General features: G+C 34.2%; 6 protein-coding genes across 14 annotated transcripts in view; 3 read left to right on the top strand and 3 right to left on the bottom strand.

Annotated features, from left to right (window-relative positions):
* Positions 1 to 21650, bottom strand: part of LOC124307408 (fasciculation and elongation protein zeta-2-like) — a 396278-nt gene that overhangs the window by 200169 nt on the left and 174459 nt on the right. The gene's annotated exons all lie outside the window — the stretch shown is intronic.
* On the top strand, positions 118 to 2465 carry LOC124307388 (COMM domain-containing protein 10-like). 3 transcript variants are annotated; one of them, XM_046769019.1, is made up of 4 exons: positions 118 to 199; positions 535 to 599; positions 679 to 1042; positions 1163 to 2465. In XM_046769019.1, exons 1-4 carry the CDS (start codon positions 155 to 157, stop codon positions 1373 to 1375), a joined length of 687 nt encoding a protein of 228 aa, XP_046624975.1. In that variant the 5' UTR covers positions 118 to 154; the 3' UTR covers positions 1376 to 2465. The 3 variants fall into 3 exon arrangements, with proteins under 3 accessions (XP_046624975.1, XP_046624976.1, XP_046624977.1); XM_046769020.1 differs by having other exon boundaries at positions 122 to 295; XM_046769021.1 differs by having other exon boundaries at positions 137 to 295; positions 429 to 599.
* Positions 1547 to 4657, bottom strand: LOC124307372 (coatomer subunit epsilon). 2 transcript variants are annotated; one of them, XM_046768989.1, is made up of 3 exons: positions 4419 to 4657; positions 3382 to 3870; positions 1547 to 3203 (listed from the first exon to the last, which is right to left on the bottom strand). In XM_046768989.1, exons 1-3 carry the CDS (start codon positions 4515 to 4517, stop codon positions 2895 to 2897), a joined length of 897 nt encoding a protein of 298 aa, XP_046624945.1. In that variant the 5' UTR covers positions 4518 to 4657; the 3' UTR covers positions 1547 to 2894. The 2 variants fall into 2 exon arrangements, with proteins under 2 accessions (XP_046624945.1, XP_046624944.1); XM_046768988.1 differs by having other exon boundaries at positions 4413 to 4622.
* Positions 4796 to 6885, top strand: LOC124307369 (syntaxin-18). Its single transcript, XM_046768985.1, has one exon. It carries the CDS (start codon positions 5188 to 5190, stop codon positions 6145 to 6147), a length of 960 nt encoding a protein of 319 aa, XP_046624941.1. The 5' UTR covers positions 4796 to 5187; the 3' UTR covers positions 6148 to 6885.
* Positions 6300 to 13703, bottom strand: LOC124307320 (uncharacterized). The gene is made up of 4 exons (XM_046768850.1): positions 13126 to 13703; positions 8116 to 11850; positions 7807 to 8029; positions 6300 to 7617 (listed from the first exon to the last, which is right to left on the bottom strand). Exons 2-4 carry the CDS (start codon positions 11824 to 11826, stop codon positions 7430 to 7432), a joined length of 4122 nt encoding a protein of 1373 aa, XP_046624806.1. The 5' UTR covers positions 11827 to 11850; positions 13126 to 13703; the 3' UTR covers positions 6300 to 7429.
* On the top strand, positions 13712 to 21317 carry LOC124307362 (secretory carrier-associated membrane protein 5). Of its 2 annotated transcripts, none has more exons than XM_046768973.1 (9): positions 13712 to 13967; positions 14423 to 14686; positions 14797 to 14860; positions 15925 to 16053; positions 16225 to 16381; positions 16543 to 16644; positions 16782 to 16908; positions 17005 to 17194; positions 17541 to 21317. In XM_046768973.1, exons 1-8 carry the CDS (start codon positions 13911 to 13913, stop codon positions 17164 to 17166), a joined length of 1062 nt encoding a protein of 353 aa, XP_046624929.1. In that variant the 5' UTR covers positions 13712 to 13910; the 3' UTR covers positions 17167 to 17194; positions 17541 to 21317. The 2 variants fall into 2 exon arrangements, with proteins under 2 accessions (XP_046624929.1, XP_046624928.1); XM_046768972.1 differs by having other exon boundaries at positions 13726 to 13967; positions 17506 to 21317.

Genomic DNA, 21650 nt, shown 5'->3' with positions numbered 1-21650 from the left:
GTCAACGCTTTGGTAATTTGTATGACAACACCCGTCAAAATAACCGTATGGTCATCAATATAGCGATGGAAATAGTACTCAACACATACAAAGTTTTGCTATGTCAAACAAGGCTATCGGTAACGGATGAGATCACTTTGAATGAGTAATACATATGCGAGCTCTTATCGTGTTCTTTATTTCCGTTCTTTCATCCTTGGTGAGTCGCCATACATAGATAGCTATTGGTGCGAAAAATCGTACGAAAATGAGAAAAAAATAACATTGGATGATTGTATTGGATAAGTTTTTACAGGTTAGAAAATTCACATATTTTTTTTAGGTATATGGAAATTTGGACAATACTTTCAAGATTTCAACCATAAACGATCAAGCGTTATTTACACCACACTTTAACCATCATATAATGTGACGCTCTCATTTGACAGGTGTCAAGATCACAAAATCATTTCGCATCAATGTAAACATAGTCGACAGATGATTTTTATGTGTACAAAAATGGTACAATACTGTCTAATGACTTGTTTTATATAGATTGAATCCAACAAGGCGTTGAACAAGTATTCTGTAATGACTTCGTGGATAACTCTGACGCCAAGGTAAAGTTGTTTTCGTTTATCGCTTTGTCTCATCAAATTATTCTGCCGGTTTTTAATGCACTTTTATTTGTGTTTGCAGGCTAAGAGAAGGCCTCGATATTGTAGATAGAATAGATTCTGGTAAACTTCGTCTTCTTGCATCTAGAATTTGCCAAAATTTACAGACAAGTGTTGAAGGCAATGTGTTTAGTCCCAGCCAAGAAGAAAAATTATCCGTTTCTTTAGAGTTGAATAAAACAGAGTTGAGCTTACTTCTCGACACTACGACACTGATCTATGCACAAGCTGCTTATCACGTTGTCAAGCCTGCCTTGATGGAATCTGACATGAAAGAAACATTCGCTCTTCAACATGAAAAAGCTGATGTACTTGTTCAGATCTGGGCTACTTACGCAAAGAGTATATTTGATGAATTACGACAAAAGTCTATTTTTCCAGTCCAGGTGAATGCACATGTATTTAAAAAATTTCAAATCATTATTTTGTACGCATAATAAGGATTTTGATGGTAAAAAAACAGCAATGAAAATACCTTCAAATATCATTATTTGTTATTTTTTAAGGTTACCGAGATTAATTGGAATCTCAATGTTCAGTCTTCGTCTACGGTAGTGGCCAAAGATATGCGTCCGACTGTAACGCTTCAAGTTGGGCTAACAGATACTTCGAGCAAGCAGTCAAAGTCATCGTTAACTATTGAAACTGACAAAACAGGCTTATTAGAGCTCTACAATAATTTAGAAAAGATCCAAATGCAATTAGATTCCCTTAAATAAGGATTCAGTTGTAAAAATATAATAAACTATTGATTGTTGAAGGAAAGAATAACAATCTATAAAACAAGTGTTATTTACAGTTGAAATGATTCTCTTACTAATCCATAGTTGAAACGATTTTTAACCAATCATTGAGTTAGGGCATGGTGCAAAGGTCGAGCATGGTCAATATTAGGTATATATTATATTTTCCTGTCATTTAGTATTGTCTCAATTAAGCAGACTTACATCACTTCACAAAATTTGTATTATTGTAATAACACTTTGAAATGGTGATACCATGACTCAAATCTACATGCGTACCTAGAATACTTCCTTGACTTATTCATATAATGGACGATCATAGTACGTGCCAGTTCTTCTTATATTAATAATGAGACTAACACTATGCAAATTGCACGGGTAAAATTTTTAGTACTATTTTTACTAATTCTGTTTTGATATTTTGTCTGTTATATATATGTCTATATTCATTTATTCTTTTGACTATTGCAATAGTCACTACAGGGCAATTGAAATATTTATTTTATGCGAAAATAATTGTACATTGGTCATCTATCTGTGCCATTGAGAGATAATGCACAAAGTAAAATCTAGGTATAGGGTTGGAATTAATAGAATACAATTACCATAGTATACGGCAATAATTAGATAATCTAACATATCCGTTTATTATTCAAGGGAATGGAATAGAAAATACGATTCATGCAAGATGGATATTACCCTTATTTCTTAAGTCCTATCGTTGATTAAAAAATTTGCGGCAGTATTGTTAATTTCTTCTTTTTTTTTGTTTTGCAACGAAAATAATATGGTAACGAAATAAAATATTTGGATGTTCACATAATCCTGGACAGAAGTAGAGCTTTTGATTTACGTTAATATTCATTCCATCAATTTTGTAAATTGTTGAACAATTTTATAATTACTCGTACATACTTTAGTGAACTGAAAGTTGTCACAATATTGAGTTCCACTGATATATGAAATAATTTCTCCGAATTCAATTACTCTTCACAAAAGAAAAACCAGACAGCAGTATCGTTTGGCAAAGGCGTAAAAATCGCTTGTGATTTGTGCAAAACTCAATGTAATGTGGAAAAAAATATAAAATATTTTTGTATTTGAGCACGAAGACATAGATTCAGAAATCAGCCGTTGCATGAAAACAAATTAATTCAAGTTTCAGGTGACACTGAACAATAGTCAGAATCACATTTATCCAATGAAAATACCTATCTAGCCTTAATTTATTGTTGAATAACATTCTTTCAACCATACCCTGAATTTATCATCTATCGTATCATCTCATCTTACGGCTTTCTTTATATATTCTTATCATCAGAACTGCCTCAAATTGCACCCAATTTAAATGTGCAGTCGGTACATGTTTTGGTCAAAGAAATAGAAATTTTTACTCAACGCTCACTGCTGTCTAGTATTCAGCACTCTTTTCACGTCATCAAGTAATACGATACTTTTATCATCCAATTGAGTGCCAGTACCGTAGTTGGTATACTCAGGCGGATGGTGAATATTGTTTTTTGAGTCTCTGAAACTCAATTTCTTTTTGCAAATATTCTTTAACAAAAGGATGGTCTAAATGGGAGTCCTTCAACTGACTCAAGTAGCGATTTACAACTTCTGGTGGCTTCCCCATATGCTGCGAAAGAACAATCATATTAATCAATGCGTCTGGATTGTTGCTATCTTTGTCCAATGATTCTTGCAACGCCGATTCTGCCTCTTCATATTTTGCTTGTCCAATAAAGCATGTCGCTTGACCATTTAACAGCATGCTTGTGCTTGAATGTTTATCAATCATTTCCTGGAATCAGTGATAGAAATTAGTATAAAAGACTAAAAATCTGTTTTTCTCTAACAAATTATTGTCCAAGCTTATTGTTAGACCTTGAGACAATAAATATCAGACTACGATCAAGTTTTCCAAGTACCATAATATGAGAATATCATCATTTCTACTTCTGATCAGCAGTTATCTGTACCTGGAATATATAATATGCATCTTGGAGTTTATCACCTCCGCTACTTATATTGAGCCAGGCTTGAGCTAATTGGGTTAAAGTAGCGTCGTCATCCTTTTCTTGCATTGCTTTAAGTTCTTTTCTTGCCAAATCGAGACGGTCCATTTTAAGATAAATTTGTAGTGTAAGAGCGAGGCATTCCAGATTATCCGCATTTCGCAATATTCTTAATGCAGATTCTAAATTCTTTTCATGATAATAAATTGTCGCTGCAACAATCATGAAGTTGTGATTGTCTATATTAGCATTTTTGGCTATTTGGTCAAGTTCAGCAATGATCGCTTCACGCCTATTTGAATTGGCAAAGTATTCCGCCAGCATTTTCAGTGGCTGTAGATCTGATGGAGATGAATTATTTATTTCGTCCAGTACCACTCGGAATTTTCTTTGTGCTATGTAAACTCGGTACAGAAATACATCTCGTTCCAGAGCTATTTCTGACGTAGATGGCTATATTAAAGGATGAATAAAGGTAAAAATGTGATCACTTGTTCATCAATTTTGTTTATACGGTTGTTATTTAAATTATAATCTGATTGAGGTTATGTTAGGTTTGCGTATAAATCTCATTCGTCAGTAATACGGTACTGTAAAGAAAAATAACAGGTAAAAGAATATTTAACAACGCGTTATGAAATAGTTACGAAAGTAATTACTCATTTATATGTATTTTTCATTTCAATAACTTGAGATTTCGTTCCGTAGAATTTCCAAATAGCAATCTATGAATTAGGTTAATGATTCAATGATCAACGCGTTTATTATGATTTCAGCAATACATATCATACGAAAGATTCGTTGGAGATTTAAAAACAGAAATATCCCAAGCTAGGGCCAAGTGCAAAACAAATATTTGTGAAGTGTTTCAATAAAGTGTACAGGAGTCTACGTCGCCAACGGTGCAGCAGCAACTTGGCAGTTTGATAATAACACATGCAGAAGGACAGTATTGTTGAAACATTAAGAAAGATATTCTAGAAAACTGTTTATACCTTTACTTTTTGGGCTTCGTTGATACATTGTTGATAATTACCGATGTAAAAATGATTTTTAACATCGAATAATTCATCAACGTCGGCCTGCTGCTGACGTGCCATCTTTTTATACTGGCCCTGTCACACGTTACATCAATGTGTTCCAGTTTCAATCCGATTTGTAAACTAATCGTTGTTTATCGCGACCGATTCTAGCTCAAAATACGATTATACAATATATGGATTTTCTATTAATGGGATTATGCTGTGTCGTGTCGATGAAATTTTTCGAGCAAGGTATTTACCAAATTAAATGAAAATCCAACTATCGGATACTCGGCTTCCGATATATGGCCGGAGAGTCTACAGCTCTCTGGAACACGTGGATAGAGTGCGTTTGCGCCACGTCCTGCACTGCAATGCGCATTTTAGCTTACATATGTTTTTACGGTACATAAATCGAGTCAACATGTAGTGTTAATTAACGATAGTACCGCAATTTACAATCCCGTGTTCATAGATTGGAACGTCGAATTTCTTTTGATCAATGTAACTCGAAGAGCTTCGAAAAGGTTTCTGCTCTCGGTGTCAGTAGCTGTCAGTAGTACCCGTAATACCTGTGGACCAAACATGGCGACCGATCCACGTTGTCGGTGATATTGCTTTTTTAGGTTATGGACGTTAAGCGAGATCGACGCGTTTATCTGCAATATCAAGTTATTGTTCCTTCATAAATTAGAATTTTATAACCTTGCGTTTACTAACTACGGCTACACCGTTTAGAAGTACAAAAATGGACATCAGCACGTTATTTAAAGCCTGTGTGAAGACTGTACGTCTTCGCAATAAAGCTTTGGGTATACCAAGCGACTCAAAGTCCCCATTAAAAAAAACCACGAAGCAAACTCCGTTTTTCGGTAAAGTCAGAGACGTTTTAATGCAAATAACAAAGTTGAGAGATTTCTTGTTAGAAAATAGAAAGGCGTATTTAAATTTTGCCAATCACTTAACAAGTCTGCCGCAAATGAGCGAAGCTGAAAGAGATCAAATTGATTTAGGCGCACAGAAGATCATGACCACATGTTCTCATCTCATAAAAGATCTTGAAAGAGAATTGGCTGGATTTGATGGTGCACGTCAGGATTTGGAACACAGGGAAATCGTACTGTTATTGATTGAGAAATATTTGCGAAACGTCTGCAAGGTATATTCGGAGCAGAAAGCAATCAGAGTAAAAAGAGCTATGGAGATGAGGAAGATGGCTAGATTAGAATCAAATACAAGCAAATTGAAGCTGTCTAAATCGTCGCTCAGCGTACCTGAAGTACAGGAGGAACGAGACCAGCTAAGCTCCAATGAATCGAGTCCGATGAAAATCCAGGAAATCAATGGGGATGTTAATTTATTGGCTGATGACGAGGAGCTCACTGCTGAAGATATTCAAATACTTGAATCCGAAAATGCTCAGCTGCATAACGAGTTGAATACGTTAACTGAAGAGGTAAAGCAAGTCGAGAGCAAAGTTGTACACATTGCTGAACTGCAGGAAATATTTACAGAAAAAGTTTTGGATCAGGATAGAAATTTAGATAGATTAATGACAACGGTTGTTGGATCTACAGAAAATGTCAAAGAAGCGAATGAACAAATCCGTCAAGCCATTCAAAGGAACGCTGGTTTGAGAGTATGGATTTTATTTTTTCTCATTGTTATGTCATTTTCACTTTTATTCTTAGACTGGTATAACGATTGAAATAAATCTAAACTTAAGTCAAAGGATATTTACATTTTGTACTTCTAGTGTCCGATAAGATACGAAATATTGTTGAAATTGAAGAGAACGTAGCCTTGTGTTCTGTATAAAATTGATCAAACTGTTCAGTCATGTCTAAACATGTCGAAGTGCACGAAACATTATTTTCACATATTACTGGATGTGGCTGTGGTTTCGTCTTTTATAATTTTCATACACCAGTCGTGATTTATCTAATGACTATTTATAAGTTTACTGAAAATACATAATAAAATGAGATAGTCGAGTAAGACATTGATATACGTTTTGTTTTGTAGCAGTTTGTACTTTTTTATTATTCCCCTTAATTATTTTAGAATTTCATAATTTTTGGTAGTCAAATTTTACATGTTAATAGTTTGTGTAGAAAAATATGAATATTATTCTATGTAAAACTTGTGTACTACTTTGAGGAAATTATTTAGTATAAAATTCATTAATAATAGGTACCGGTAATTCCGCATATTTGAAGTCTGCAAATTTGTGTAAAATGAATTACGGATATAAATCAGCAGAGAAAACAAATGGAAAAACATCAGAATTGCCAAAATATGTCAATATATTTCATGCTGGAAAAATTGTACATAAAACATTTGTATTTTATAATTCGTAATAGCAATAAACGAAATTATTAAAATAATATATGCGGTATTATATTTTGATTGCAATCAAAATGACTTCATAGTCAAAGTATTCACCCTATTTGTTAAAAAATGTTGTACGCAAAGGTAGGTTTTCCTTGTACCTTAAAAATCAGGTCCTATTATTCCTATTCCCATCATTCCTTTCGTTCAATGGCTATCCTAAATATCGATATTATATTTCATTCATAATTTGATGCTCGCTTCATCTATGTAATTTCATCCCCTAGGTCAAGTTTATGAGTGAAAAAAACAAACTAGTTTTTGTTTTTAAATAAAATGACAATTGATCCAAACACTAAATTCTCCTTTTCATACTTGATTATTACACAAAAGTAATCACGTGATGAATTAATCCTGCACCAATATTGAAACAATTCCTATAAATTCTTCCTCGATTGTCTGGAGTTGCCATTTGATGCATTGGCACATATGTTAGTTTAGTTCATTTAATTTACGAAACTATAAATGAATCGTTGTCGTAAAATTAAAAAAATAATGAAGATATCAATTAAAATACATTTGAGTTGGTCGTAAAAAAATGTCGTAGATGAAAATAAACAGGGTAATATTAAAAATTATCGGGATATGTTAAAATTCACTCAGGGCTGCATAAAATTATAGGAATATTTAGGATGAGAATCGTATTGGAGAGATTGGCCTACAATTATGCATTGTACAATCCAAACTGTCGATACCAAAGGAATTTGCAAACTATCAGCCTTTTCAACCAGCCAAGACGGGCATCTGTTATCTGTCAGTACTGCGGTTACATGAGACAAATCAGTTTCTGTAAAAAAGTGAAATTCTTACACAACTGGGTTTGACATGCCTCTTTTATGCAAATGATTAATAGTTTATAGTGCATTAATTCCATTTTGCGACAGGTTTAGTCAAAATAAGCCTGTCAGTGTTTACTTGTTCATGTTAACAATTGTACTTTAAGAGAATATTTCTAGTTGCATTAGAATGTAGCTACCTGGGTCGTTTATTATTTGAACTACAGCACCGGCATTCTCGCAGATACTGCGCCAAAATTGAATTGTACGGTTGATCACGTTTCTGTTATCCAGTACTGGCAAGGCTATTATCATCCCATTAAATGGTTGTTTGATCAATCGATCGTACGATTCAATGTATTTCCTCTTCTCTTCACTCCAACCAGCTGGCAATTCGTATGGAGTAAGTTTGAGAGTTTTTTTCTAGGGGAGAAACATGCAATATAGTTTAATGTAAGTCTACTAACTTGGAAGTACAATTTTTCATAAACAGACCTTGTAATACTTACATCCCGACAGCACTGGATTACCCAGTTGTGACTGTAAGTTGGAATCCCAACCGAAAGGCATTGTATGCTCTTTGCTGTTAAATTTGGTACATTGGTGATAAGTTTAACCTTTTTATATTCAGATTGTGGTATTTGTTTAAAGGAATCATACACTATTCCTCCCCCGTTAACCAATTGTTTTTTCACCCGATCTTTCACAAATGGCGTTTTAAGCCATTCCTCTTCATTTTCTGTTCCAGGATCCGAACACGAATCATCTGTATGATGACGTGAAATGACATCTGACGAGGTGGAGGTCAAAATGAAAGACATATTTTCAAATATTAACGATGATGCCGGAGGTATAGGTCCAAGTTCGGCATCGTCATGTATTTGCTTAGACTTGCCTCGTCCTCTCCCTTTCATTCTATCCGAAGGTCCCTTTGATATTGGAACTGATGGCATTGTTGGTAATTCAGGTTCAACACCGTCCACATCATCTGTCGCTGAAATATCAGACTCGTTTGTTTTGGTTTCGCTTTCTGAAGTCAATATTGCTTGTTTATTTCCTTTAAGTTTAGGAAGACCAGAACCAGACGGAGATATGGATTTAGCTGTTTTGTTAGATCTTGGAGAAATGGCTTTCCTTGATTTGGGTGTCGACACAGTCGGAGTGGCAGCTCGCCTTGATCGTCTTTTACCATCGATTAAGTTGTCAAGACTAACTCGACCCAAGTGTTGTGGAGTTTTTGGTAGATTTTGTAAAGCCACATCCATCTCTTCCTTCAGAATTTGAGCCTGCCCTGGCATCAAGGATATGTCGTTGATTTGGACTCTAATTTTCTCCCCAGTGTCCATTTCCACTGTATAATATATCATATTTTTAACGTTCTCGGATTTCAAAATTATCCCCATTGATGCGTAGCCGTCTTCTTTGCTAGTAGCATAAACAGATAAACCTTCCCTCAATGATCCAGGCATAGGTATTACAAATTCCTCCATCACAAGTTTGCTTTTACCATCGTAAAACTTTATCCTATACTTGTCTTTAGTTTTACCTATAACTTCACCTGGGTAGTAAGTATTGTCTGACCATTTGGCAAATACGACTTTGCCTATCAATTCATCATTTGGCAAATTTTGTGGAGTTAGACTTCTCAGCGTCTCTGTTCTTGTGCTCAGGCTACTAGGAGTTGATAAACTTGTGATTTCTTTCGATAGCTTATCTGATTGAACACTGTCGTTGCTCTCACGTTTTTTGTTAACGTGCAGTCTGGCTTCTTGACTGGTAGTTACAATTTCTGGGGAGCCTTTCCTGATACCATTGCTTTTTGCAGTTCCATTAGTTGTACGTTTCCGTTTTAATAGTCTTTTAGCCTTTGTACTTTTCGGAGTTGACACTTGCGGGGGCATTTCTGTATCTTCTATTGTTTCTGGCGTAGACGATAATACTTTGTCTTCAATTTTGCCAGGTTCGTTATCAAGATGGAAGCTTTCTGGAGAATAAATGAAAGCATTTGCAGACTGCAAGAGCGCTTCTGAAATTAAGCGAGTATTCTTCCAACCATCAATAATTTTTTCTTCTGAGTGCACTTCCATTGGTGGCCTTCTAGCATGTTTCGCACGACCTTTTGGTTCGGAGAAGTTGGTGTTCTTCAGTAGTTTTGCAGCCAAAGAAGCAGCACTTGACAAGGAACTTGAGGAGCTCATCGTTGATGCAATGGAAAGCCTAGATAGGGGAAGTTGAAACAGTTGAGGATTGCTCATCACTGATCCTGGAGAATTATCTTTGTTGGCATTCCCAGATATATCAGCTAGACATCCAGACACATCACTATTTCTTCGAGCACCCGAATTTTCAAACACTGGCTCGCAATGTACATCCGTTACTTCTTTATAAATTATTTCTTTGGTAGTTTCGTCAATGTGTAACGTGTACTTCAAGTCGACATAGAATCTCGTTTTCTTTTCAATTGCTGCTGTTTTGATACCCAATGATGCGTTCAATGGATTATCAGTTTTGTTATCAGATAATTTTTGTGTATTAACATTGCCAAAAAGACTATCTCCTTCACTGTCAGTAACAACATTCACCATCTCCAAGGTGTCATTTAGTTTAGGGCTGGATCGAAAACTTTGTTCTGTATTTGGGTGACTTGCGATGGACGCAGAAGTCTCACCTTTATTTAGTCCTGTCCCTACATCATCAACAAATGGATCAGATTCGCTGACCAAACTAACCGTCTTTGCGTTGCTATTCATAGTTAAATCGTCATCATTTGATGTATGGCAATCTAATATTTGGCTGTCATCATTATGTTTGTGGACTTCTGTACAACCTGTGGACTTGTAGCTTGATTCACTGTTAGTTTTGCTGTCCAAGCAGCTCTTATAAATTGTTGTATTTTTAGGGCTTTCCTCGTTTGAATCATCCAAAATAATCTTTTCCCCTTCTTCATCAATTTCCACCAAGCCTAAACACCTTTTTTTCTCTTGGCTCGAAGATTTTCTGTCGTATATTACCTCAATGCTCATTCGTGACTTATTTGAACCATGAGATCCTGTATCGCAAGTAGATTCTACGTTACTGTCACTAGTTGGCAGAGGCACGTCAAAAAATTCCTTAGCCACATTGTCGGAAACATTAACTTCCTCTTCACTAAACTTTGTACTTTTGCAACTCTTTTTCTCAATCAAATCTGGACTCACAATATTTGAGCTGTCATCAGTATTGCACATTTTATCATCTTCAGTTGTCTCTTGCACATCTTTTCCATTGGTATTCATTTCTGAAGTCTCACCAGAGGCTTCTATCAACATGTTTCCATCAGGTTGTGGAACCACTTTCTCGCTGTCTGACAAAGCACTATTACTGTCGAATGAATTGGGTTTACTATTAGCTGCATCAAGTTCTGAATCACGTTTATCTGTAGAACATGGATTCTTCTCATCAGATTCATCTGATTTAACATTTGAACTCATATTTCCCAGAGCAGTCAAATCACTTGAAATAACTGGTTCAGATTCAACTGAATCTTGTGTTTCTGCAATAACTACATTTTTATAAGTTTGAGTAGCACGTAGGTCTAATTTCTCTGCATCGTCAATATTTTCGGTATTTTCAGAAAGGATATCTAATGGTTTTTGTGTATCTTCAATAGGTACTTCATTCAAGATTAATTTTGTATCTGCATTTCCCATGTTTCTATCCAGTTTTAAAACATCTCTTTGTGCTAGAGTTCGCTGGATTTTAGCTGCTGGTTCATCAAAAGAATCAGCCTTACGTTTCCTGGATGGAGAAGGAATTTCAGGTGGTGTACCTTGAATAATTTCTTCTTCGTCGCTCCCCTTTCTGTCATTACATTTTGAATCATGAGCATCGTTCTCCATGTTTAAACCTTGAATATCCTTTTCTTCACTCAGTTTCTTTTCGTGGATATAAATATTTTGTGTCTTATGAAAAATCTCTGGTTTTGTCGGATTATCATCAATGATTTCTGTCTTTGATAGAATAGTTTTTTGTTCTACAGAGTCTCCACCAGCTTCAGCTTCGCAAACATTTTTCACAATTTGGGACTGAGATGTTGTACTTTCATCTGAATCTTCAGCAACAACCAAAGCAAAATCTTGACTTTCATCCAACATTTGGCTTCCACTCATGTTTTGCGCTTTCTCATAATAAGTTTCTTGTGAATCCACTACGGAATTGTCATTTTCTTGATTTTCAGCCATTTTTTATTACTTGAAATTAAAAATCTGTAACAAAAAAATATGATATATACAATCAAAGGCTTTCTTGTTTCTAATTACAGTTAAAACAATTACAGTACTTACGAGTCATCGAGAAGTTATCATGTTTTCTTTTTTATGATGTATTAATAACAAAATAAAATCGTTAAACAGTTCCGATTCGTTAATTTTTTTGTGGAGATCGGCAAGCATGCAGAATTATATGATACATTACATTTGGACCAAAAATACTGATTGAGTATAAATAAATCCAATACACTTTTCCCTAGACTTTGATGCAACTAGGATTTGGAAAATATTACGAATGCAAAATTTCATTTGAGCATGTGAGCTAAAAATATTCTAGTCGTTTACCTTTAATTCTATGTGAACTTTCTAATATTTCTATCCACATTTTATACTGTTTTTATTGGTTCTTGAAGTTACTTTTAGAAAATGCTGTTGCAAGATATGCAGAAAACTTATTTAAATCAATTTAATCAATCAAATTAACGAATAAATCGTAAATGAACAATGTACTGAACGGCTGGTAAAATCTATCAAAAACATTGAGTTCATATGTACATTATTCAAAAGTTAAGCAGCTGTCAGAAATTTCCGAACTATTTCATCAAAATATTAGTAATTATTGCATACCAAAAAATGTGTATATAATAATTGCTGCATGTTATGCACGGTAAATTTTTTTTACAAAGCTGAAGAAATAATGTTCGACAATGTATACGTTATCTTTTATATTGGTCATTTGAGACTTTTACAGCTTTCTAAGAGAAATTTGGGTTTTTTGTACCAATACATAGTAATTAGTTAATTCCAAATTGAAAATATATATGATGCAAATTTTGAAATGGTAGTTATCAGTAGTTATTGGCAGAGGCAAAAACCATAAATAAATCGTTGAATGAATTGTTTAATCTAGACCCTTGAGTAGCTACACAGTAATTTGACCTAAGAATCTTCACAACAGCCTTTATTTTGCTGCGTCAAACTATCCGGCGCCTTAACCTATACAAGCGTGATTTACGTCGTATCGTACAAGATTAATTCTGAATAGAAAGGATAATTGATCGGTTTACAAAATACTGTAGGTTCGTAACTATTTTGGCTCTTTGTTGTCCTACAATCATTATTATTATCATTTCTTCAATAAACGTTGTTTGAATTTGGTTAAATTACTTATTACCGCACTGTAACTGAGGGTATCGTAATTTTCGAGCGCCGTTCACCGTTTGGATAGTAATTTGCGATATTATGGAAATTATATATAGAATGTAATTTCACCTGTATCCTCAAATGTTGTACTCATAGCATTTACGTTTCACATGTCCACTCAGCCTACTCAACTCTCACGTAATGATCACTCATAACCACTCATAACTGATAAATACCCGGCATTTCAGTTATGAGTACAGGATCGTCCAGAAACGCCGCCTCCAAAGTTCACGTACAAAGCGCTGTAAAACTGCGTGCGCAATGACGACATTGCGCTCTTTACATTGGCCTCAACTGCCCTCAACTCAATTTTCGCGGGTCCATATGCTATGTGATTGGCCCAGCGTCAAAGCACGTGGAATCATAGTAGAAACGACTAAAGTCACTTCACCATTGTCTAATATTGCATAAATGTCGCTGTAGTAATTGTTTAAATCAATTTTTCACACTGTAACTTTATCATATACCTATAATTGCGCATTGATTTGAGGATCTAGCTTCCATGTAAATTTCATTATATTAGAAAATCCGTAATTCTCAATCGATGACTAATGAATTTAAAAAAATTACCGGCTTTATCCTCAAACCGTACAAATGCGTTGCATATTTTAGGTGTATGCAGGTGTATGTATCGGGTCGGCAGTTTAGCCATCTCTGGTTTAGCTATTTTTAGGAATTAAGTTCAGAGTCAGTCCGTGATTCTAGCTAAAGGATTAATTGCACGTAGAAAGCCCCAGGGGCACGTCAACGATGTTGAACCGTTTTTAGATAAGATTACAAGTATTATTCGATCGGAAGACAGTCTGTACGCTGTTTCTGAAATTAAATACCGGAAAAAATTTAACCCTTAAGGAATGTCTGGTTTCGACGAAAATCCCTTTGGGGAACCAGCTTTGAACGACCCATTTTCGGCAAGTAATCTTTCTTTATTCCACGATACGACGAAATACGTGACACCCGATCGACACTGGCAATGTCTTTCTTAGTTGTCAAAAGATTGTTAAAACACCTGAGCTATATGAATCATTTAGTAGTAACAGTGACGTGTGGTAATATTTTCAAAAATTTTTTCGCCCAGCATATCTGAGATTAATCACCTTCGCCTTGATGTAAAATTTTACTTCGTACAAACTTAATCATTATACCAATGTATTTTATTAATTATTTACCATTCACATATTCACAATTGTTTATTTAGAAAACATTCAGAGAAAAATGTCAGACAAATACGCGGCTTGTTTTATATATTGAAAAGACTGTTGTCTTTTGGTTCAGACAATTGATTACGATGTAGAATATTTCTCCTTATCGAGTAAGGTATGAAACTTCATTAGCAATAACAGTATTATTTTATTACCGTGGATAGGATCCCGCAGTTAGACAAGCCGCCAGCTCGACTCCTGCCAACAGGGGTATCGAAGATTACAATCCCTTCGCGGACCAAGGATCGCAGGGGGCAACACAGGTAAGAGGAGCTTCAAACCCGCCCATTTATGGAGGTGTAGGAGCCACTCAACAACCAGCTACACTTCAGCCTACAAATCAGGAGGTTCCACCACCTAATTACACCCGAAGCGCGCAGCAAACAGTGACCCCTACACCTGCGGTTACCTCACCTCCAGCACCAGATGTAAGTGCATGATGAAATGATGTATATGAATGAATTTGGAATGTGATGATTCGCTCGATAGCCCAGGAAACAAATACGTTCTAAATTTAATGTTATATCTTTTGTTTCAGCGTCGGCAGGAAGACGAATGGAAAGCGAGGAGAGATGAGGAAATGAGAAATACGCCATACTATGGTGAGGCATAATAAATAATAATTACATTAACACTTTAAGCATGATGTCGGTCCCTGGGAACTATCAGTGAACGAAATTGATTATCACAGTAAAATCGGATCCGTGCTTAACGTGTGAAATTACTTGACCATCTTAAAAATGTTCCAAAAATTTTGTAATGTGAAATTTGGATTTTATTTGATTCTTATACACTATTGAAAGCATATTCTTGTTTATTCACTTGAGAAAGGTTTGAATTACCATACTGATAGCTATTAGCAAATTCTTCACGTGTGTACAACCGAAGATACTTATTTCTTCATAGTTCAGAAAAGTTATTGATGCAACTCATATTACTTTTATTTAATGCTATTTTATTTTTTTGTTCCTTGAAACAGATATCACTCAATGGATTTGTTATAAAATACTGACCTATTTAGTCATAAACTATTCCTGAATTTTCCTTGGTATACATGTATTGATTCACTATCAGCTGACCAAATGAGAAAACTTATTCAAACATAGCCACATCGTTTTTGGCGCAAGTGAAAAAAAGTGTCCAAATTTCTTTTTTGAATTTCATTTTTAGGCAGGCTTATTCTGTAACTACTTGCCTCAAAATTGCCATTCAAAACCTGTCAACAACTATTGATATCAGTTCATTCTTACCCAGTCGATGTTTTACTAATGTTATTTCGCCACAGTAATATTGTTGCAGTTTTATGGCAGTAAAGTTACAGAATAAGCTCTAGGTTCAAATTTAGAACTCGAACAATCTTGTACTTTATAATTTTAATCTTATTCAGAAAAATTTTGATGTTTGAACTTTTCGTGACGGCTAATAATTTTTTTTCAAATAGCAAAGGTGTTAAAAAGTAGCAATCATGTCACTGAATGTATCAATTCCTGTTATTGGAATAACAGATTCTTTCATACAAGTTTCATGAATCCTCACAGTATTTGTATATTTCAACCTTATTTTAAATGTGTAAACAATTGAATAAAAAAGCGAAGGACGGTTCTGTAAATATGATTTAAATAAAAAAATATTTGCATGATTAATGTTGCTAACAATTTTATTTTAGCAAGACGAAACAATTGGCCACCGTTGCCTGAAAAGTGCTGTTTTCAACCATGTGTCTATCAGGATATCGATGTTGATATTCCTGCTGACTTCCAAAAGATTGTTAGACAACTTTACTACCTTTGGATGTGTATGTATAATTCTTCATTTCCATTTACATGATTGTTTTCTGTATTGAATTTATAAATCTTTTCAAGAAAATTTCACTTCTCAAATCATCTAACTTTGATCATGTGTTGTAAGTTGCATTCATTGTTTAATAGGACATCTATATCGAGTTCAATCACTATGTTCATTACAGTTCATGGGTGTGTGATGGTGTTGAACGTGGTCGGTGGATTTGCATTGCTGTTATATGGCCAAGGATTTTCTACATTTGGTCTTGCCATTCTTTATCTCCTGCTATTCACTCCTTTTTCGTTTCTTTGCTGGTATAGGCCGGCATACAAGGCTTTCAGGTATTTTTTTTTAATGTTACAAAATATCTTTATTCACTTGTACTTCATTTAAAATAACTAACTCTAGAGTGAAATAATTTATTCCAGTAATACCACAGGATATTCGTAACCTTGTTAACCGTTGAAAATAATTATTTCTTTAATTATTCTCTCATTTTCAGGAGTGACAGTTCCTTTAATTTCATGGTTTTTTTCTTCGTATTTTTTTTCCAATTCGTTGTGACTGTTATTCAAGCTCTTGGGATATCTGGATCAGGCACATGGTAAAGAATCTTATTTTACTGCATTATAGTAAATAAAAATGTGTATCTCAGAGATACACACAAGTTTCGAATGTTGTTCATCCACCTGAAAGACGTCTAAATATTCATATCTCATCAAGTTTATTTGTCTATTTCAGCGGAATAATAATAGCAATTGAGGCATTTGATGGTACAGGATTAGGAGTATTCATTGGTATTCTTTTACTCATTATTGCTATTGGCTACGCAGTCGCGGCAGTTGGTGACATACTTTTGTTGTCCAAGGTGGGAAACGATAAAAATTTCCAGACAACTTTCAGAATTTTTCTGTACAAATTATAATGAATGTAGAATGGCTCATTATTACATGCTTTTCCTCAGATCCACCGTATCTATCGCAGCACAGGAGCGAGTGTTGCAAAGGCGCAACAAGAATTTACTTCAACTTTTCTGCGGAATGAACACGTTCAGAACGCTGCTGGTAATGTAGCTGCAAGCGCAGTTCGTTCACAGATGGCTAACTCGAACCAACCACGATATTAACTGATTAGTCGGTCGTTCTATTTAACAGGTAACGTTCTATTCTCTATGTTCGTCAATTCTATCTCTTAGACCTTTGCTAGTATATGAACCATAATTTGTAATCAAATGATGATGACTAGAAAATAGTGCGTGTGTAACTAAACACACCGTTTTTACAATCATATTTATCCAAAAATCTTATGACAGCAGTTTAGTAGAGTAGTGGAGAAAAAAAGATATGAACGTCCAAATTTTTTATGTTAGTTTGGCACTTTGATAATGTCCTGATACGTACTTATCAGAATTTAGAAGAAAGGAGAGATAATAAATAGTATACTGATCATGAAGGTTTATTTCTAGTTAATTAAACGTAACGACTGTATTTCGATCATCAGAAAGAAAGAAAGAGAGGAGCATACTGAATTCAAAGAAACAATTGAGCCTCACAACCAGCATATTGGGAAATCTGGCACCAATGGTGATCAAGCTTCTATGTACACTTTTTTCAATTGAGGAATACATTTTCAAATTATGATACAACAAAGCAATGCTTATATTTTTGTTATGGAACTACGCAATACGTATGCATATACTGTTGAAAATAAAAAATAAATATAATCATAACCATATCGATTAATCGATTGAACATGTTTCTTCTGTGAGGAAATGGATAAAGTTCTATCGATATATTGTTTATCAATGAACACTTCTAGTTTCTATGCAAAATCAATAGCTTCGCTTTTGGTTTATTAATACATCACACTCACCACTAAACTCATATGGAAGTATAAGACTTATCATGACGATAACGTTAATGTTAAACTAAAACACGAAAATCCACAAGTTAATGTTAAACAAAAAAAAAATTAAAATTTTTTGTGATTTTCTTTTATAATTCACGCAAATACTGCTTATTTATATTTACCACAAAATAGTAACGAGAGTCTGAACTTATTTTGCTAGACGTAGATTGAAGAAAGTTTTTGTTCTTTTTTTTTTTTTTATCTTATACACATTTTGAAAACACGTGGTTCTGTGAAAATTATTGTTGAAAAAAGTAAATATAAAGAATTTGTCAATTTGCCATACGAACTGTACATAAAGAAAAATCGTTTGAATATATATAAAAATGACGATTTTGCTTTTATTTAATTTAATGCTATCGATGCAGTCTATACTTTGATTAAACTCAAAAGACTTTGGATTGAATTATGAATTTATTTAAAAAATATAACTGCTTCATTGTTTCACGTATCGTTTATATTTTAAATACCTACTGCGGTTACACTAAATACCTATCATATAATTCGGAATCAAAGTAAACTAGCGGGGAAACATTTACTTTAATTATAAACTCAAAAAATATGTGTACAGTCGCGTTAAACAGGGAACTTACTACCCACATGAGTATATTATGTAGGTGTACGTGATGCTGTACACAATCAATTTTACCAGCACTGCTTGTGAGACAATTAGAAACGAATCTTACGAAGTTCGCATAAATATATACGATGACACGTGTTGAAGTATTGTGACCGTGTAGGTAGGCAGATCCTCCACAGAAAAGGTTATTCGTTATTCCAGATGCAAGTTTCAACGAAATGACCTGTACTATCGATTTTATTAAATCGTCATCAAATTCTTGATGGAAATTGATCTCAACTTTACTTCCATTCTCGTAATACTTTTTGTTGTTTTCTTCAAATCTTACGGAATAGTAGACGATGAGTGAGAACAGTCGCCTAAAGAAAATGTATGCTTTTAATGGGTAACTAATTGTAATTATAATTTCTTTCCAATATTCTTGTATAGCAGTATTTATAGACCATAGACTAAAAATTATCAATAAGCTTAGGCGTGTGTTGTATACAATCTAAATATGTACATCTGCCTACAATCGTTATTATAAATATCTATATATACATACATACCAATGTATATATTTATACATGTATGTGTATACAAACAGCATACATATGAATATAGTTTATTTCATACGTCTAATCAACTCCTAAAGCTTTATAAAATACCTTTTTCTGAAGATACTGCATATCGTCGTTGTACAGTTATACGTTGTACATTGTTATTAATGATACAATGTATTCAGATATTCGATATATTGACTTATCGGTATTAAATTGGAATGACAAAAATTACTTACCTGATATTTATTAACCATACCATACATGCCAAGTTCATATCAAATGTTTGTTTGACTCTTAATTAATCATTAATCTGTATTGTGTAAACATCGGCAATTCAAGATGACGAATAATTATCAAAGTGCGCTCTCGTTTTTTTGAAAAACGTTTTTCTTGATACATAGCATATTCAGAAACGGTGATAGAGAGACAATTATTTTAAATCCAAAGAAAAATAGTGAAGTAAACACTTGTCCGCGATAGTACGGCATGAAATGAGTAAGAACAGAAAGACACATGATGGCAAGAGAAATTGCGGGGATCGGCTGTTGTGTCGAGAGAAGTATGAAAAATCAAGTTGACACGCGAAAAATGCGGCAAAACTTCAAAAAATGGTATTTCAAAGCATGTCAAGGCACAGAATTTGACATACGTATTCCTAGAGCTTCAAAGTTCAGTCAGCTAAAGTTTTGTCTATCAAAACACCAGCAGTGTTTCGCTCGGGAGTTAAGTAAGATTCTTTTCTGTGAGCACCGTTCAACTTGAATTCAATGTGTGAGAGTGGACACAAACAGTTTTAGGCGGATAACACAATTTGTGCAGGCAAGAATACTGAGGACTACCAGATGTAGAGAAATTAATATTATTCAAAGCCGACCAAGGCTCAACGCCTGCAGAGTCCAGTTCGACTTTATTTCGCCTCACTAACTGCAAGGCGTTACACTCACTATATGATCCCTAAGGATTAGATTTATAGTATTATGCTCACCCTTTTGTCACTCCAATTTCTTGTATTAAAGTTATAACGTAAAACTAAAGAATTGATGTTTCGATACACGCGCGGTTAAAAGGTCCTTGTTTCCATTTAATGCGATTCAATTTGCTTGCTAATCATTCTGTTGTTGCCATCTGCTACAACTTACTATTGTCCAATTGTATTTAAAGCTTTACCTAACAGTTGCCCCGTACTAACTTACTGAAGTACACAGGTTTACTATCCGATATCAACCGCTTTATGCTTGTGGCTGCTTTGACGAAGTATGTAGTATACGGAAGTTTAATGATTACCTAGCTGTGACGTCATACAGAGAAGTTATTTGGCATGGACGAAAGGAGCCATTAAAGTAAGTAAATTTACAAATCTATAAAGATAAGTAAAAGAACAGTTCTTGATTATACGCGATACACATACATATTCGATGATGAATATCGTGGACGAATTGTTGATAAATTTACAAAATTTATTTCAGAGCAACTACAAACAATTAAACATATATTTAATCATAATAATTATAGCATAGATATTGAAATAATTTTGAACGCCTCGCAAATGAATGTACAATAATATTTTAATTTTTTAAAGTAAAAAACATAACTATAGCATTGTTAAGACAATTCCAAATATATCAAGCGATGTTAAGATCGCCTATTTGGAACCGTTAAATACAACTTAGATAAATATATATTTGAGGGATTGAGGAAAATATCAAAATATTTTGCAAATCTGGATTTGAAGTGAAATGAAACGCAGATGGCATCACTCTTATGAAATAAACATTCCGTTCCACCATAAATTGAAATATGTCGTTGATACAAGTTTGAGCGTAACTCCAATTGCGGAGAGCTGTAAGTATAATTTCGGAACCGTTGATATCTTTCGCAAATCACTGACCCGTTATTAGAGATCAGGAATTGAAAAATTTCGGGCTCGTTGTGGTACTCAATCGGTTTTAAATTAATCATAATCTGATTAAAGTTGGTAATTATCAGCCGATTTCTCATCAAACTATACATTTACCATTTTAAGACTATACTGAGTCCGGCATGAGCAAGAAATGTTGCATTCAACAGTTGTCACATGTTGGAAATAATTGTTTTGTGCAGAGTTCATTCACATGCATTTCTTATTTTTACGGACACGGCCTAGCTGCAACAAATAGTAGAACGAATTCGGATTTCAACTGCTTTTACGTTTGAGTTCATAAAAGTATTAGAAAATACTAGAAATCTTACCATCATATGTGTGAAAAATTTTACATAAAAACGGAGAATAACATGCACAATGGTCAATTTTTTTAGACACAATTAATCAGACATGTCATGAATGAATCTGAACGTTGGCAAGTACAACATACAGATCAGTCGCATCTTGAAATTGAATCAGTATCATTGTGTTCATAGTATTTTGACAACAATCAAACAAACTCACATGGAATATATGTATAGTTTCCCCTGTGTCAGGGATATAAATCCCTAATACTTAGTAAGTTATAGATAAATACTATCCAAGCTAGATCTATAATAATCGATCGCAGACAGAAACATATGTATGCATTAGAAATTGTATAAAATGGACAGGTTTTT

This window comes from Neodiprion virginianus, chromosome 6 (genome assembly GCF_021901495.1).
Source record: "Neodiprion virginianus isolate iyNeoVirg1 chromosome 6, iyNeoVirg1.1, whole genome shotgun sequence".
Taxonomy (NCBI): Eukaryota; Metazoa; Arthropoda; class Insecta; order Hymenoptera; family Diprionidae; genus Neodiprion; species Neodiprion virginianus.
Note: the sequence above shows the minus strand (reverse complement) of the source record. Positions and strands in the feature narration are given on the sequence as shown.